Source organism: Macaca mulatta, chromosome 13 (genome assembly GCF_049350105.2).
Source record: "Macaca mulatta isolate MMU2019108-1 chromosome 13, T2T-MMU8v2.0, whole genome shotgun sequence".
NCBI classification, from domain to species: domain Eukaryota; kingdom Metazoa; phylum Chordata; class Mammalia; order Primates; family Cercopithecidae; genus Macaca; species Macaca mulatta.
In genome coordinates, this window is record NC_133418.1 from 53786043 (window position 1) to 53803949 (window position 17907).

Consider the following 17907-nt stretch of genomic DNA (forward strand, 5'->3'; position numbering starts at 1 on the left):
AGCGATCCTCTTGCCTCAGCCTCCCAAGTTCTGGGACTATAGGTGCACACCACCGCACCTGGCGGACACAGATTCAATAACCAAAAATGACCAGAAAGTTATGGGATCTACTTGAGGTTGATTGCTTCCTTTATGTGTTCATTCACTCATCAGATATACACTGAGGCCCAGGGAATCAGCAGTGAACAAAGCCGAGTGAATCCTTGCCATGTGGAGTGGGCAGTGGAGTTGGGGAGGCAGAGGATGAACAACAAACACAAACAAGCCTATCTGTCAATTGGCAACAAGGACTTTGAGCCGTGTTTCTCAAATTATTTGAGGTGAGGACCATTTATTAAGTGTCCAATTTTGTTGAGGACCAATACTTTAAAAAAATACAATTAAAATGAATTACTGGAAAGATTACTATATACATTTTTTTTTTTTTTTGAGATGGAGTCTCACTCTGTAGCCCAGGCTGGAGTGCAGTGGCACGATCTCGGCTCACTGCAACCTCCACCTCTGGGGTTCAAGTGATTCTCCTGCCTCAGCCTCCTGAGTAGCTGGGATTATAGGCGTGTGCCATCACACCCAGCTAATTTTTGTATTTTTAGTAGAGACAGGGTTTCACCATGTTGGCCAGGCTGGTCTTGAACTCCTGACCTCATGATCTGCCCACCTCAGCCTCCTAAAGTGCTGGTATTACAGGCATGAGCCACTGCACCAGGCCTTTTCTAAATACCTATTGTCTATTTCTGTACTTACCGTGTCATAGACAGGTAACAGTTTATGGGCTGGCAGTGGCCCAAGGGTCATACTCTGGGGGGCACTGCTTTAGAGAAAGGTGGCAGGATAGCAGACAGGAAGGAGCGGGGGTGACTATTTTGTTAATGGAATGACACATGCAGCCTCCCTGAAGAGGGGACATTTGAAGAAGATACCAGTAAGGGATGGTCAAGGGAGATTCAGCCAAACCTAGCTAAAGGCAGTGACTGGAAAGAAGAAAATCCTTTCCTATTTGTCACCTCTGGAATCTGACTGCTGAGGGAAGCAGTCCCACCAGATCCTCAAGGACCATAGCGCTGCACACTGCTGCATTCCCTGTCCCTGCTGGGAAGCTTCCTGACCTCTTAGCCAAGCCAGCACCTCCCCGTCCTAGGACGTGAAGCCAGGCACCACCTCCAGGAACCCCTGAGCCTCAGTGTCTCATCTTTAACATGGGGACAATAATACTTGGCTATTGCAGAGATGAAAGAAGAAAACCCATTGAGGGGGCTTAGCATCATGCCTGGCCCACAGGAAATGTGGGTAGTTATTTATCGCTTGCTTTCTTTGTTTCTAGCTCTGTTTCTGAACTAGAGGGAGAGGAGACACAGATGTCATGATTCTGGTCCTTGGGAAGCTGAAGGTCTAGTGGGGGAGTGGCACTAACTCATTGCCGACAAACAGAGGGCAATTCGTACTCAGGGAGTGGCAGTAACGGGGTGTGACAGATGAATGACCAGGCATTTGCAAGGTGCTCTCCCACATATCCCATCTTCCTGCAGCTCTGAGTGTAGCAAGGAGAGGTGGGTGTGAGCTGGTGATGGGTTTGGGCATCTCCTGAGAAGGTGAGCCTGGACTCTAGGAGAGGAGAAGTCAGAGGCAGATGGAGCAGGGGCTGGGACCAGGGGTGCTTGTTTCTTGGCCACATATGGGCTAGGTCAGGAATTCTCAAACTTGGCTGCACATTGGAATTTTCTGGGACAATGTCCAGGCCTCATTCCACACCCATATTAAATCAGAATCTCTAGGGAATGGGGCTGAGGCCTGAGTATTCTTCTAAAGCTCTGTGGGTGATTCTAATGTGCTTCCCAGCATTGCAAACTTCAAGAGCAGGAGTAAGAAGGCTCAACTCTCTACTTCCCACCATCAATCCCATCAGGCCCATCAGGCCGTAACAGGTAGGTTCATAAGGTCCTGCAAATGTTGTCTCTCTGTCTCTCTGAAGAACAGACAGGCTCAGAACCCTCTGAATGTGTCCCTCCTCCCCCAGGAGGCCTTCATTTCCACCTCCGGGTCATCCTCTTCTCAAGGTTAAATCCAAAGTGATCCGTCCTTTTCCGCTTCTGGGAAACCATTCCTAGCCAACTTCACAGGGCGGCGAGGCCAGCACGCCTCTCCCCTCACCTGCTCAGTGCACCTTCTGGGCTGTCTCCCTCCTCTGTCTTCTCAGGGCCCTGTGTGACCTCCTGGAGGCTGTCATCTTGACTCCCTGGGACTCAGTGAGTGCTTGGTGCCTGCCCTGCCCGCCTCCCGATCTCTTGCTGGGCCACACTGTGACCCATGGCCCCGCCCCGCTCCCTGATGTCTTGCTAGGCCACACTGTGACCCACAGCTGCGCACCAGGGGATGGGCATGGTTTCCACTTGGCTGCCAGGACTACAGAGGAATTTTCCAGGAGATTACCCACCAGCTTCTTTGGGATCATGGTCAGTATTAAATTCCAAGATTCATTGTTGATCTGGAAATGGCATTCTTCTTTTAAAGACTGTTTCCTGTGACCATGGGCCCATACTTAATCTGAGGTGAGCGGTATCTGTGTATCTAGGATGGCCTGGTTTTTGTAATCTGCACTGGAAAGGTATAATCTATTCTGCTGTTCTGGAAGAAGCCATCTGGGGCACAGGCATCAAGCATGAGGCTGAGGACAATGCTGAAGGGCTGGACCAGCTCTTATCCAAGCTAAGTGGGCATCCCGGGGGCATACTGGGACTTGGCAGTTTGTTCTCCGCCTGACTCCTGGGCTCCTGGCCCTAAGAACGTCCTCCAGGCCAGCTGCAGGAGGGGAGTCCTGAGCCAGCCTCTCACCTTCCCTTCCTCTGCAGCCACATCCTCTTATGTCCTGCTCGGACCCTGGTACTCCGGTCATTCATTCAGCAACACAGAAATATCAAGCATTTGATGCAAGCCAGGCATTGCCAGGTGCTGAAAAAACAAAGATAAATAAAACTCCATTTTGACCCTCTTGGCTGTCAGGCACTAGCAGGGTGGGTCATGGGCAAGCAGTAAGTGTTATGGTATGGTAAGTGTTTTGGTTGAAGTAGCAGACAATATAGTGGAGAATCAGAGGTCAGACAGCCCCTAATTCAATTCTGGTTCCCTTACTAGCTAGATGACTTAGGACAAGTTACTTAACTTCTTGGTGCCTCAGTTTCCCCATCAGTAAAACAGGGTTCATAACTCTTCCTCATAGTTTTGTTGTAATGACTCCGTAGGCTAATAATCATGGACTTAGTAAAGTGCCTGGCAGATGATGAAGTCTTTTTTTTTTTTTGAGATGGGGTTTACTCTGTCGCCCAGGCTGGAGTGCAGCGGCACAATCTCGGCTCACTGCAAGCTCCGCCTCCCGGGTTCACGCCATTGTCCTGCCTCAGCCTCTCAAGTAGCTGGGACTACAGGCGCCTGCCACCACGCCTGGCTAATTTTTTGTAATTTTAGTAGGATGGGGTTTCACCGTATTAGCCAGGATGGTCTCAGTCTCCTGACCTTGTGATCCGCCTGCCTCGGCCTCGCAAAGTGCTGGGATTATAGGCGTGAGCCACCGTGCCCAGCCGATGATAAAGTCTTTTAAGCAACATGGTGATCACATCTGGTCAAATTTGCTCACTTTTCCGTAAGCCAGTGATTCTCAGACATCACTGTGCACCTGGAATGAAAAGTATATAGGTTGTGGGGTCTTCCCTAGAAATCTGACTGGGAACCTCTGGGCTGAGGGTGGCACAGGCATCTGTATTTTACCCCAGGGGAGCTGTACGTACAGCTGGTCTCCAGAGCATACCTTGAGAAATGCTGCTTTAATCAAACACCAAACTTTCTTTTTTAAACAAAGCATGGTGACAAGGTGTATCAGAATGTTTCTAAAATTAAGGAGAACTGGACTAAATGGGGCTGTCCCTGTTCTCCAACATGAGAAGAGCTTTGAGTGCATGCTACTGTTGGGCTGATAAAGGTGGGCAGAGGGTTCTTTTGTAGTCTCAAGAGAGAGATTCCTCTGAGGCTGCCCCTGCTCTCCAGGGCAGCCATGCACAGCCTCTATTTCACAGCCATGGAGTCTGGGCAAGGCTGGGACGGAGGTCAGCTGCACTGTGTCTTGCTCACTGTTCCTACTGTGGTGGACTCTTTATCCTGCAGAGCCCTGTGGGTGGTGGGGAGCCAAGGAAAGGGCTTCCCCATTCTGCCTGCCCAATCCTGTAAGTGGGCTTCTGATTTAAATCTGCAGACAACTCAACTGAATTGGGCATGCTAGATTATAAAAAGAGACTAGCCATGGAAATGGGCCCTGAGCAAGCTCTGTGTTTTCTCTGCCTGAATTGGAACCATGCCTGGGTCCTCTGAGTATCCAGGGAAGAAGGTAGAGATGCTGTTTGGCAGAAGGAAGAGAAGAGAAAAAAGAGAGAAGAGAAGAGATAAGAAGAGAGAAGAGAGGAGAGGAGGAGAGGAGAAACAGAGAGAGAAGCAGGTATTTTGGAGAGCAGTTGGAGTGCATATTCAGCAGAGCACTGGGAGGAAGGTCTGTGAGCAGCTGGTGCTGAATCTGTTGGGCCCAAAAGAACCTTTGGCTTTCAGTCTCTTCCAATTCCTGGCTACACCGTGGTTCCCGTTATTGAATTTCCACAAGGCTATGGCTTCTGTTTTTATCCCTGGGGAGACCACCCATTATCTGAGGGCACCTGAAGGAATTTCTTATCTTTTCCCCCAAAAGAGCTCTGACAGAGACTCTCAGATAACTTAACTTAAATCAGAGAAAAACCAGTCCTCCCCAAAATCTGACATGCCTTCCTGACATCTCTGCTGGGATCTCAAACTTAACTAATCCAAAACAATATTCTTGATTACGCTCCCACCATCTTGCTTCTCCCCTACTTTCTCAACTCGTTAAATGGTGTCACCATTCTCCCAATTGTTCAACCCAAACCACTTCCTTTCCCTCACCCTGTGCGTGTAATCCATGAACAAGTCCTAACAGGTTCCAGCGCTAAATTAGAGTACCTCTCACGTCAGTGCGCTTCTCTTCTCCACCACCGCTCTGTTCAAGGTCCATGTCAGTAGTCCCTACCCGTCCACTCCTGTCCCCTGTGGTCCCTTCCCTGGGTGGCAGCCAGAGCAACTTCTGTAAAATGCCAATCATCTCCTGTCACTTTCTCTTCAATGTATTATCATGATCTCTAAGCCCCGCATGATCCTCCCCTACCTACTTACTCTATTACCCTGTAGCTCCAGCCACTCTGGCCTTCTGACACTTCTAGAGCATTCTATGCCAGTTCCTGCCCCTCAGGTCTTCATAGTTACCCTCTGCCTTGACATGTCCTGGCTCCTCATCTGGCTGTCTCTTCCTTCTCACTCAGGCCTAAGCTCAATGTCATCTTCTCAAAGAGGCCTTCCCTGAACACCTCAATAAAACACTTCCTTCTAGTCTCTCTCCTATGACCCCATTTGAGCTCCCTCATAACACTTATCACTCTTGGAAATCCAGTTTGTCTTTGTCTCCATGGATCTTAACTGCACAAGGGCAGGTGCCTGGTCTGTTTTGTTCTAAGCTATAGCCCTAGTGCCTAGAAGAGTACCCGCTATATAGTAGATATTCAATAATATTTTTGAACAAAAGTATGGGTGAACATACTGAGAATGCCACAGAATCCTAGCTACAAGTTAGTTAACCTCTCTGAGGCTTAGTTTGCTTAAATGGGGATAATAGGACCCATAAAGCCATCTTCTTCTAAAGGTTAAATGAGCTCATGAATGCACCTGCTGCAAATCTTGAGCAAGTTATTTATTTAACTTTTCTATGCCTCAGTTTCCTTTTTTTAAAAGTGGAAACCATATACTCTTATTGGCTGGGCATGGTGGCTCACACCTATAATCCCAGCACTTTGGAAGGCGGAGGAGGAAGGATTACTTGAGACCAGGAGTTCCAGGTCAGCCTAGGAAACAAAGCAAGACCCTGTCTCTACAGTAAATAAATGAATGAATGAATAAATAAATAAATAAATAAATAAATAAGACTTACTGTCGTATGCTAATGAGGTGATTCAGGGTGGATCTCTAGGTAGTTTCAGGACTGGGGCTGGTTCTAGAAAGACCATACTTGTGATTAGAGGGTGGAAACTTTCAGCCGACCCCATTTTTTCCTTCTAGGCAGGGGAGGGAAATGGAGATTGGATTATAGTCTTTTTTTGTTTGTTTTTGAGATAGAGTCTTGCTCTGTCACCCAGGCTGGAGTGCAGTGGAGCTAACATGACTCACTGTAGCCTTGACCTCCTGGGCTCAAACAATCCTCTCACCTCAGCCTCCCAAGTAGCTGGTACTACAGGTGTGTGCCACCACACCCTGCAGTTTACTGTTTAAACTGTAAAAAATGTTTCAAAAAACTGTTTTAGAGATGAGGTCTCCCTGTGCTGCCCAGGTTGGTCTTGAACTCCTGGGATCGTGAGTGATCCTCCCTCCTTGGCCTCCCAAAGTGCTGGGATTACAGGCATGAGCCACTGTGCCAGGCCAGCCTGGATTTAGTCTTGAACAAGGAGACCAGGAGAACTTCTGGTTGGTGAACACGTGGAAGCGGTGGGAACAGGGACACTGGAAACGGTATGGGAGCTCCACGCACCTCCCCCTTACCTTGCCCTTTGCCTCTTCCATCTGGCTGTTCCTCACTTGTGTCATTTATAACAAACCAGCAAGTGTAGGGGAGGTGTTTCCTGAGTTCTGTGCGTCATTCTAGTGAATTGTCAAACCTGAAGAGGGTGATGTGGGAGCCCCCAGTTTTAGGCCAGTCCATTCAGAAGCACAGGTGGCTCCTGGAACTTGAGTCTGCTGTGGCACTGTCTTGTGGGACTGAGCCCTTAACTTGTAGGGTCTGAGCTAGCTCTGGGAATTGCTGTCAGTATTGAACTGTTGAATATACTCAGTGACGCTGGAGAATTGGAGCACTGCCTGCTGGTGGTTGGAACATACCATACGCTTGGTGTTGGAAGAAAAATCTCACATGTATCCCACAAGGTTGTGGTGAGGACTAAACTAGTTAGACTATGTCACACCCTTGGAACAGGACCTGGTGCATGGGAAGTGCTCAATAAGCATCAGCTGTCCGTGACTTTTACTATCTGTCAACCCTAGGACTGGGGACAGAGAAAGGAGGGTCATCAGTGGGAACAGTGCGGAGGACTCGCTGAGGGCCTACTGTGTGAGCAGCTGTGTTCTGGTTTCCTTGCGGAGCGCCACGAGGGGCCGTGGCCTATAAACACATTCTTGCCCTTGGGAAGCAAATACTGGTGGAGATCCAACACCACACACATGTACACATACGCGCACACTCACACACACACGTACACATGCGCGCACACACACACATTCTCTCTCTCTGTGTCTCTCTCTCCAGGTCAAGCCATGTGGAAAGGTCTCTTGGGAAGAGGGCAAGGCACCTGCAGAAGGCTTCCTGGAAGAGGAGGGGCTTGGGCTTGACCTCCAAGGGCAGCTCCGTGTAGGGAATACGGGCCTCGGTGACTTCCCCAGGAGCTCTGGCCTGGCCCTGCCACTGCAGCCTCCTCTCTGAACACAGGCCAGGCTTCCCAGCCCCCTGTTGAGCCCAGCTGGAGAGAGGCCCTGAAGGGTTGTTTGGGAGCTCTGCAGTGGCAGCTGGGGGAAAACAAGTGCAGGTGGAGATGACCCAGCCCTGCAGGACAGCAGCTGCTGTCCTTCCCCAGCCTGCCCCTCCTCCCGGTCTGCCCCTCCTCTGCCTCTCGCCCCTTCTTGCCTCTTCCTCTGTCTTACACTCAGTGTACCCCAGGAGGAGCCTGCTCACCCCTCAAGGGGACCAGGACTTCCACGGGCATCTGACTATCCCCTCCCCAGGGGTGGGCTACACAGCACTCTGTTGGTGGGATTTGAGGGGCTGGAGGAATTACACTGAGGGAAGCAGGGAGAGCTGACCTCACTGAGGCAGGGACACAGGGGAGGACAGCAGCCACACAGCACAGAGGGGAAGCCCTCACTCCAGCACAGCCTCCTGCCTCACTCCAGGAAGGAAACCAGCACACTGCTCCAGACCAGCGCTTCCTCACTCCCCTCCTCCCTTCCTCTCCACTTTCTCAATCCTATTTTGGCCATTGTTTGCAATGCATGTATTGATTGATCTCCCTCAAATATGAAAGCAAACTACTAGAGGTCTGGCTGAAAGAAGGGTCTCTGAGTTATTCTTTGACAAGCTCAAGGAAGGTTGCCCGTTTATAGGCAGCATGAAGACGAGAGACTGCTTGTCCAAAGCCCAGCTCTGGAACGAATTAGTTCTCTGACCTTGGGCATAACTTCCTGTCACCTGTAACATGGGAATGACATCATCTGCTTCTTGGCAGGGATTAGTTACTTAACATAGGCAAAGCACTTAGTGCCTGACACATGTTAAGTACTAAGTATTATTATTATCATTAGTAGTAGTATTCTGTAGCTCTAGTACCAGCTTGAAGGGTCTCCATTCATACAGGGTAGGTGCTTAATTTACAAAAGTTTTTTTCTTTCGAGTTAAGCATACTTCAGTTAAAATGCCAGTCCTACCCAGGTGAAGGGGGTGTGCAGACCCCTCCTTTCCAACAAGAGACTGAGGCACCCTGAGATGAAGGGAAGGTGATGGAGAGTGGGAAAGGGCCAGAAATGGAGAAGCAAGAGGTCCCCAGCCCAATTTTATAATGTTTCATCTTCCCCAGAATCTTTATTTCCAACCAGCCAAGCCCTCACCATCCCTTCTCGTCACTCCTCTTACATGCCAACACCCCCTCAAGCCATTCCCTGCGCCCTGAGGGCTGCTCTCCCCGTTTCTCTGAACCTTTTCCATATTCCATCCAAAAGTGCCTGATGTATCCAGAAGGGCCTCGCTGGCATTTCCTGACTGTCTATGGTCACGGTGTGTTTATTTGCTCTTTCGCTCTCATTTACCTGTAGCTGAAAGTCTTTCCCTCGTGTTTGTCTGAACTCCTCCGAAGTTGGGTCTCCCTGTAGCAGTTCACAGGGCCTCATATCCCCAGGAGTTCCCAGGCTGCCAGGACAAGAGTGGAGTGGCCTGGCCCTGGTCTCTTACCTGGGTCTCGGAGAGGTTTAGCTGGCGGGCCAGCTCAGTGCGCTCGCGGCCCACCACGTACTGGCAGCGCTGGAACTCCATCTCCAGGCGGTACAGCTGCTCGGCAGTGAAGGATGTACGTGTCCGCTTGGGCCGGTCCAGGTCCAGGCCCTTAGGCAGGACAATTTCCCGAATTGTCCCCTTGGCATCTGCAGAGACCATGAAAGGAGCCAGGTTAGTTCATTAGCTAGGGAGTTAGATCACCAGAAAGCATCTTAATAAAAGGTGGTGTGATCTATCGCGGAGCTCCTCCGGCCTGGATCTGGTTGCATGACCTGTAACAAGTTGCTCACCCTCTCTGGGCCCAGATTCCTTAACCACCCAATGCAGGATATTGTATCGAATGAGTGGCTAAATGTATGTGAATAGGCCTCAGTACAAATACCATCGTGGTCTGGGAAGAAAGGACTCACTCTGACCCAGCCAGGATTCTGGGCCTTTGCAGAGTAAGGAACAGATGGGAAAAATATGCTGGATCCTCAAGTACATAGGGAATGATGGGTTAGAATTGAGTGTGATCAATCAGGTAAGGCTTACTGGAGAGGTCAGAGCCGGGTCCTAAGCTGTGTGTGTGTGTATGCGTTGTGTGTGTGTGCATGCATGAAGGAGTGTTATCCACAGACCTGGGGTCCATGAGGAGGCGGCTAGCTGATGAGGGGCAGAGGACAGTCTGGGGAGCTGAGGTCCCCAGGAGGAGCCCAAGGACAACTGCTGTCATATCAGGCTGCTGGGATGCTTTCCAGATGGGGGCTTCTGCCACTCCCCATATACCTAGTCCTGAACAGTAGGGCCACTCCTGGACTCTGACCAATGCCCTCCACGCACAGGGCCTCCAATATTTTGGAGCCCACTGAAGAGAGATTGAAAACCCAGCAGCCCATGTTCCCCATGCACTCCTGATAAAGAACTTAGTAACATTTAACTACAGGGGTGGAGATGATCCATGTTTGACCCACACATACTGATGGCTTGAAATCTAGTTATTAGAACATTTTCTGTTACAAATTAGATTGTGGAAATATGCAGCATCACACCTGTAGGATTTACAAAATCACTACCAACAAATGATGTCCATGATAACGAAGCTAAACTAACAGGAATTTCCATTACTTAACATTGGCAATGGGAAGCTTACCAACTCAAGGACGCCGTGAGGAAACCCAGGGAAGAAAGCAACCCTCCACAGGTGCAGGAATTCCAATACCCTCCAGGGGGCGCACGCAGTCGGAGTTTGCAACGCGGCCAGACTGGGCAGTGGCTGTTGACGTTGCAGCCATAACAAAGGGTGACACGTCTGCAGTACTTGCTCTGGGTCAGGCACTTAATTTAATTTAATTTTGTTTTGTTTATTTATTTTTTGAGACAGGGTCTCACTCTCTCGCCCAGGCTGGAGCGCAGTGGCGCATCTCAGCTTACTGCGGTCTCGACTTCCTGGGTTCAATCCATCCTCCTACTTCAGCCTCCTGAGTCGCTGGGACTACAGGAGCGCACCACAACGCCCAGCTAATTTTTGTATTTTTTGTAGAGACGGGGGCATAGGGGATTTCACCGTGTTGCCCAGGCTGGTCTGTAACTTCTGGGCTCAAGTGATCCGCCCTCCTCAGCCTCCCAAAGTGGTGGGATTACAGGCGTGAGTCACTGCACCCGGCCTTATGTTATTTTTATTTTTTTCTTTGTTTTTAAAAAATGAGATGGGGTCTCACCCAGGGTGGTTTTGAACTCCTGGGCTCAAGTGATCCTCTTGTCTCAGCCTTCCAAAGTGCTGGGATTGCAGCTGTGAGCCACCACACCCCGCTGTTTTAAGCAATTTAACCTTCCCAATGTCTCCATGAATTTGGAATTATTATGATCCCCGTTTTACAGATGAGGAAATGGAGTAACAAATTTTAAGTAATTTACTCAAGGTCATACTGGCAGTGTCCAAGAAACTCTTGAAACACCGTCAATTTTTTTTTTTTTTTTTTTTTTTTGTGAACACACTCTGTTGCTTAGGCTGGAGTGCAGTGGCACCATCTCAGCTCACGACAACCTTCTCCTCCCAGGTTCAAGTGATTCTCCTGCCTCAGCCTCGCGAGTAACTGGGACTACAAATGCGTGCCACCATGCCCGGCTAATTTTTGTATTTTTAGTAGAGACGGGGTTTCACTATGTTGGCCAGGCTGGTCTCGAACTCCTGGCCTCATTCATGATCCATCCACCTCGACCTCCCAAAGTGCTGGGATTACAGGCATGAGCCACTGTGCCTGGCTCCATCATTTTACTTTATGCCTTCCCTCGGTTCGTTCTTTCTTTCTTTCTTTCTTTCTTTCTTTCTTTCTTTCTTTCTTTCTTTTCTTTCTTTCTTTCTTTCTTGCTTTCTTTCTTTCTTTCCTTCTTTCTTTCTTTCTTTTTCTTTCCTTTTCCTTCCTTCCTTCTTTCTTTCCTTCCTTCCTTCTTTTCTTTCTTTCTTTCTTTCTTTCTTTCTTTCTTTCTTTCTTTCTTTCTTTCTTTCTTTCTTTCTTTCCTTCTCTCTCTCTCTCTCTCTCTCTCTCTCTCTCTCTCTCTCTCTCTCTCTTTTCTTTTCTTTTCTTTCTTTTTGAGATGGAGTCTCACTCTGTTGCCGAGGCTGGAGTGCAGTGGTGCAATCTCAGCTCACTGCAAACTCCATCTCCCGGTCTCACACCATTCTCCTGCCTCAGCCTCCTGAGTAGCTGGGACTACAGGCACCCGCCACCATGCCTGGCTAATTTTTTGTATTTTTAGTGGAGACGAGGTTTCACCATATTAGCCAGGATAGTCTCGATCTCCTGACCTCGCAATCCGCCTGCCTCGGCCACCCAAAGTGCTGGGATTACAGGCGTGAGCCATCATGCCCGGCCCTCAGTTGGTAATTCTTAATAATTCAATTAATAGGTTGAAATGAAGTGGACTTGGTCATGAGTAAAAGATGGAATCTTCTGGATGAGTTCATCACTCCCCTGGAGAACATAATGGAAAGAGCTGTATTTGGGACATGCTGTCTACCAGGAGGCTCCTTGTGATCCACAGGGACTGAGGAACCTACCTTGAGAATCCCTGCTCTAGATGGTTACCCTGAGTCCCTCCCTCCAAATGTGGCACCCCAGGAGACTGACTCTTTCTGGGTCCTGCCAGTGCCAGTTGATGCTCCCTCTCCAGGGTATGATCTGGCTCCTGGCTCAAGAGTCCTGGCTCTGATCTCACAGGTTCTCAAGCACCATCCTGTTCACAGTCAGCCTCAGGGAGAAGGTGAGCCAGGGTGGAGGATGTGTCACTGCTCACTCAGAGGTGGCCTCCCTCCCCATCCCAGGCCAGGTCCTACCAGGCTGCTGGGCAGAGCCTATCAAAAGCTGTGTCGTAGAAACTATAGACCTCTTAGGACAACTCAAGCTTCCCAGCTCCAATTCTGTTCACATTCTAAAATGATAGGGTAATATTTGTGACCCCACTGTGACTGGATCAGTCTCCTTTGCTCAGGTTCCATAATTTCCAATTGTGAGAGCAGACTCAGAACTTTGTCACAACACTCCCAAGTGAATCCATCTCAAATGGCACTGATTTTATCAAACATGTTTTGTGGGGTACGAATAGGAGGAACGGTGCTGTTACAGCTGGTGTCATACTCTCCCCTTAATCAGCCTCCTCAAGCCCACCCTGGAGCATCTGAACCTGAGCCCCTAACCATAAGATCAAACCACCCCTCCCTCTTTATACAAGACCTAAAAGGAGGATTGCCACCTCAGGGAGCAGCCAAGTGCAGCTGTCTCCCTCAGGGTCAGGGAGGCACGAACCAGACGAGAAAGGCAACCTCAAACTTGCCACCAAATATCAAAACATGCCATGCGAATAAGTGCATGAAAAATGTTCAACATTGCTGGCCGTCAGGGAAAGGCAATTAAGGTCACAATAAGAAACACCTATCAGAACAGCGAAAAGAAAAAATACCAAGAGTGGAAAAGCTGGTGAGGATACAGAGAAGCTGGATCTCTCCTACATTGCTGATGGGAATGGAAAATGATACAACTAGCTTGGCAGTTTCCTAAAGAGTTAAAAATATACTTATCCTACAACTCAGTGACTGAACTCCTGGGCATTTATTCTAGGGAAATGAAATATTTGTTTTGTTTTATTTATTTATTTAGAGACAGAGTCTCGCTGTATCCCCCAGGCTGGAGTACAGTAGTGTGATCTCAGCTCACTGCAACCTCCACCTCCCAGGTTCAAACGATTCTTATGCCTCAGCCTCCTGAGTAGCTGGGGTTACAGGCACCTGCCAGCATGTATGGCTTTTTTTTTTTTTCTTTGAGATGGAGTTTCACTTTTGTTGCCCAGGCTGGAGTGCAGTGGCGCGATCTCAGCTCACTGCAACCTCCACCTTCCAGTTTCAAGTGATTTTCCTGCCTCAGCCTCCCAATAATACCAAGTAGCTGGGATTACAGGTGCCTGCCACCACACCCAGCTAATTGTATTTTTAGCAGAGATGGAGTTTCACCACATTGGCCAGGCTGGTCTCGAACTCCTGACCTCAGGTGATCCGCCTGCCTCAGCCTCCCAAAATGTTGGGATTACAGGCGTGAGCCACTATGCCCAGCTGAAATCTTATGTTCACACAAAAACCTGTATACAAATGACCATAGCAGCTTTATTTGTAATAGCCCCCTAATGGAAACAAATCAGACGTCCCTCAGTGGGTGAATGGTTAAACAAACTGTGGCATAACTGTACTCTGGGATAACACTCAGGAAAAGAAGGAATAACGATTGATACACACAACAATTTACTGAGGAAATTATACTGAGGGGAAAAAACAGTCCCCAAAAGTTATACACTATATGACTCCATTCATTTAATATAAAAGTAACAAAATTATAGAGGTGGAGACCAGATCAGTGGTTGCCAGGGTTTGGGGATGGAGGAAGGACCTGGGCATCAATGAGTAGTAAGAGGAAGTTCCTTTGTGGTGACACCATAGTACCGTATCATGGCTGTGGGGGTGGTGACATGGATCTATAAATGTAATAAAATGTCATAGAACTATATACAAAACCCCAAAAAACAGTGCAAGGAAAAACAGGTGAAATCTGAGGAGGTCTGTAGTCTAGTTAATTATATTGTACTAGTGTCAATTTTCTGATTTTCATAATGTACTATAGGTTTGTAAAATGCCACCTACAGAGAAGCTAGGTGATGGATACACAGGACCTCTCTGTACTATTTTTGTAACACCTTGTGAGTGTATAATTATTTCAAGATAAAAAGTTGACAACAAAAGCATGCCATAAAGCTAGAGTGATGTGTTGTCACAGAAACTGACTAATCCATTAGTAGAAAGAACACAATAGTGTCCCTGTATTCCATCTGTAAGATGATTTAAAATGGTACACAAATAAACATATGTCATGTCAAAAGTTAGGCATTTATTTTAATGTTTACTATAAAAAATTTAAACCTATAATTTTATAAGCTTAGGGTGAGGCTAAAGTGGAAATTTAATCTTAAAATGCATTAAGCTAAAATATTAAGAAAATAAATGGAATATGAATATAACAAATGAAGATGGGACTCAAATGGCTGCATATGGGGAAACAATAGCGTGGAAAGTACAAGATAAGGGGATATTAGACACATGTATCTATAGTCATAGAGTTTATCATAAAGGGGCATTCGAGATGGGAAAAGAGTGATTTAGTCCATTAGGCAGATTGGTGATCATAAATTGTATGTTTGGAATAAAATTAAGTTAAATTTCTGTCTTGCTCCATAAATAACAACACATTTAAAGTGGATTAAACAGCAAGTCATAGATGATAAAATGATAAGCGCATTACAAGAAAATACAGGAGGATGTTTTTAGAATCCTAGGCTTGGGATGAGATTTCTCAGCAAGCTACAAAACTGGAGGCTGTAGGCCAGGCATGGCGGCTCACGCTTGTAATCCCAGCCCTTTGGGAGGCAGAGTCAGGTGGATCACCTGAGGTCAGGAGTTCGAGGCCAGCCTGGCCAACGTGGAGAAACCCCGTCTCTACTAAAAAATACAAAAATTATCTGGGCATGGCGGCAGGTACCTGTAATCCCAGCTACTTGAGAGGCTGAGGCAGGAGAATCACTTGAACCTGGGAGGGGGAGGTTGCAGTGAGCTGAGATTGTGCCATTGCACTTCAGCCTGAGAGAGAGAGCAAGACTCGGTCTCAGAAAAACAAATAACAAACAAACAAAAAAATACTGGAGGCTGTAAAGGAAACATAAAGGATGTATTTGACTACATTAAAGCTAAAAACTTGGGTGACAAAAGCACCAAAATCAAGGTAAAGTAAAAGAAACAGATTTGAAAAAAAAATACATTTAAGAGTCAAAGAGGCTGGTTGTGGTAACTCACGCCGGTAATCCCAGCACTTAGGGAGGCCAAGGTGGGCAGATCACTTGAGGTCTGGAGTTGGAGACCAGCCTGGGCAACATGGTGAAACCCCTTCTTTACTAAAACTACAAAAGTTAGCTGGGCGTGGTGGCATGCACCCGTAATCGCAGCTACCCGGGAGGCCAAGCCATGAGAATCACTTGAACCTGGGAGGTAGAGGTTGCAGTGAGCCGAGATCACACCATTGCACTCCAGCCCGGTGACACTGTGAGACTTTGTCTCAAAAAAAAAAAAAAAAAAAAAAAAAAAAAAAAAAAAAAAAAATTAAAGTAAATAGCCTAGTAAAATAAATGGTCAAGTAATTTATCTGGGTCATTCACAGAAAAAGACAGCTAAATGGCCAATAAACCTATGAAAGGGTAAGCATAGCTTTATGGTAATCAATATAATACAACAATGTTTCCAGCAACAATGGAAAGCCCTTTATATCCCATAAGATTGAAAGGACATTAACAGGTGATTAAAAACAATGATGACAATTAATAACAATGATGCACTGTAGGGAAATCTACATTCCTATACGCTATTAGTAGAACCATAAATGAGTCCATCTTTTAAGGCTGCATTTATCAAGATTAAAGATGCACATAACTTTTGCTTCCATTATTTTATTTTATTTTATTTTTTTTTTTTAATTTTTTTGAGATAGAGTCTTGCTCTGTCGCCCAGACTGGAGTGCAGTGGTGCGATATCAGCTCACTGCAGCCTCCGCCTCCTACGTTCAAGTGATTCTCCTGTCTCAACTCCCGAGCAGCTGGGATTACAGGTGCCCATCACCACGCCCCCTAATTTTTGTAATTTTTTAGTAGAGACAAGGTTTCACCATGTTGGCCAGGCTGGTCTCAAACTCTTGACCTCAAGTGATCCGCCCACCTCGGCCTCCCAAAATGCTGGGATTACAGGCATAAGCCACCACACCTGGCCTGATTTTATTTTCGTTGGCATTTGTGCTAGAGAAACACAGGCTCAGGTGCTCCAAAGTATATACAACAATGATGTGTATTGCTGCACTGCTCAAAACACCAAAAATTTGAAAGCATCTTCAATATTTTCCACAAGAGAAATGGTTGAACAAATACTGGTACATTCATATTATAAAACACCATGTAGTAATTGAAAAGAATGAGGCAATAAGCTATATGAACAGACATTAGTGTATGAAAGTAAGGTACAGAATAACATGTGTAGTTTAATCTCATTTATGTAGATTAAAACAACTGAATATTTTCAACCATTCAATATGTATTTAATAAGCACTTATGTGTCAAATACTATTCTAGGGCCTGGGGATACAGAAATGGGCAAAAGAGAAAAGTACTTGTTTCCATAAACCTTGTACTAGGGAGGGAGACAGATAATAAATGTAAAGTTATTTATTTATTTATTTATTTATTTATTTATTTATTTATTTTGAGACGGAGTCCCCCTTTGTCGCCCAGGCTGGAGTGCAGTGGTGTGATCTCGGCTCACGGCAACCTCTGCCTCTTGAGTTCGAATGAGTCTCCTGCCTCCACCTTCTGAGTAGCTGAGATTACAGGCGCCCACCACCATGCCCACTAATTTTTGTATTTTTATTAGAGGCAGGGTTTCACCACGTTAGTCAAACTGGTCTCAAAATGCTCAAGTGATCTGCCCGCCTCAGCCTCCCAAAGTTTTGAGATTACAGGCGTGAGCCACTGCACCCGGCCTTCAAACAACCTATTTTTAATAAAAAATAAATTTTAAAAATATGTAAGGCAATGATGAGTGCTGGGAAGGCAATAAAACAAGATAAGGGGATATTACTGTCCCTGCCCTAAATAACAAAACCCAATAACCAGAGAGAGTATGTGTGCTGCCACACCCTTTCTACTTTGATGGTCTTGGAAGCAGGAGTGAAGAAGCTTTACCAGCCTGGGTTTCTGAGTACCAAGATGAGCCCCTGTCCACTTGTGATGGACTTATGTGAGTGATAAATGCATTTGTGTTTTGTTGGGCCTCTAAAATTTGGGATTGTCTCTGCAGCAAAATATAGCCTATCTTACTAAAGTAGCCCTCTTTTTTTGAATTGCTCCTTTTCTGGGAGGAGTTTGGGAGGAGCATCAGGAAAGAGGAACAGCTTTCATTCCAGGGCTTCCTTGCAGGTAGGCACTTATTAGGGTGAAATGTACTCATTCCGAGTCCTACATTTTGCTGCCCCTCAAGTCTCCTCAAAGAGGGGTGAGCTCTGGGGGTATGTGGGAGGATGAATTCTGCCCAGAGAGCCTTTGCTTGGGAGAGGTGGTGACCCCTGGCCTAACAGTAGTTAGCTTATGCTTCTGACCTCAGGTGCCCTGCTGGCACCTCTCCAGTAGACACCCCCCGCGACGCCCCGTCCCACCTCCAAAGCCCT

At 47.1% G+C, this 17907-nt stretch overlaps 1 protein-coding gene across 1 annotated transcript in view; it reads right to left on the bottom strand.

Moving 5' to 3' along the window:
- Positions 1-17907, bottom strand: part of VAX2 (ventral anterior homeobox 2) — a 33503-nt gene that overhangs the window by 3419 nt on the left and 12177 nt on the right. Inside the window, exon 2 of the mRNA XM_001100565.5 lies at positions 9086-9273. Coding sequence (XP_001100565.4) covers positions 9086-9273 — 188 coding nt within the window. The remainder of the gene's footprint in view (positions 1-9085; positions 9274-17907) is intronic.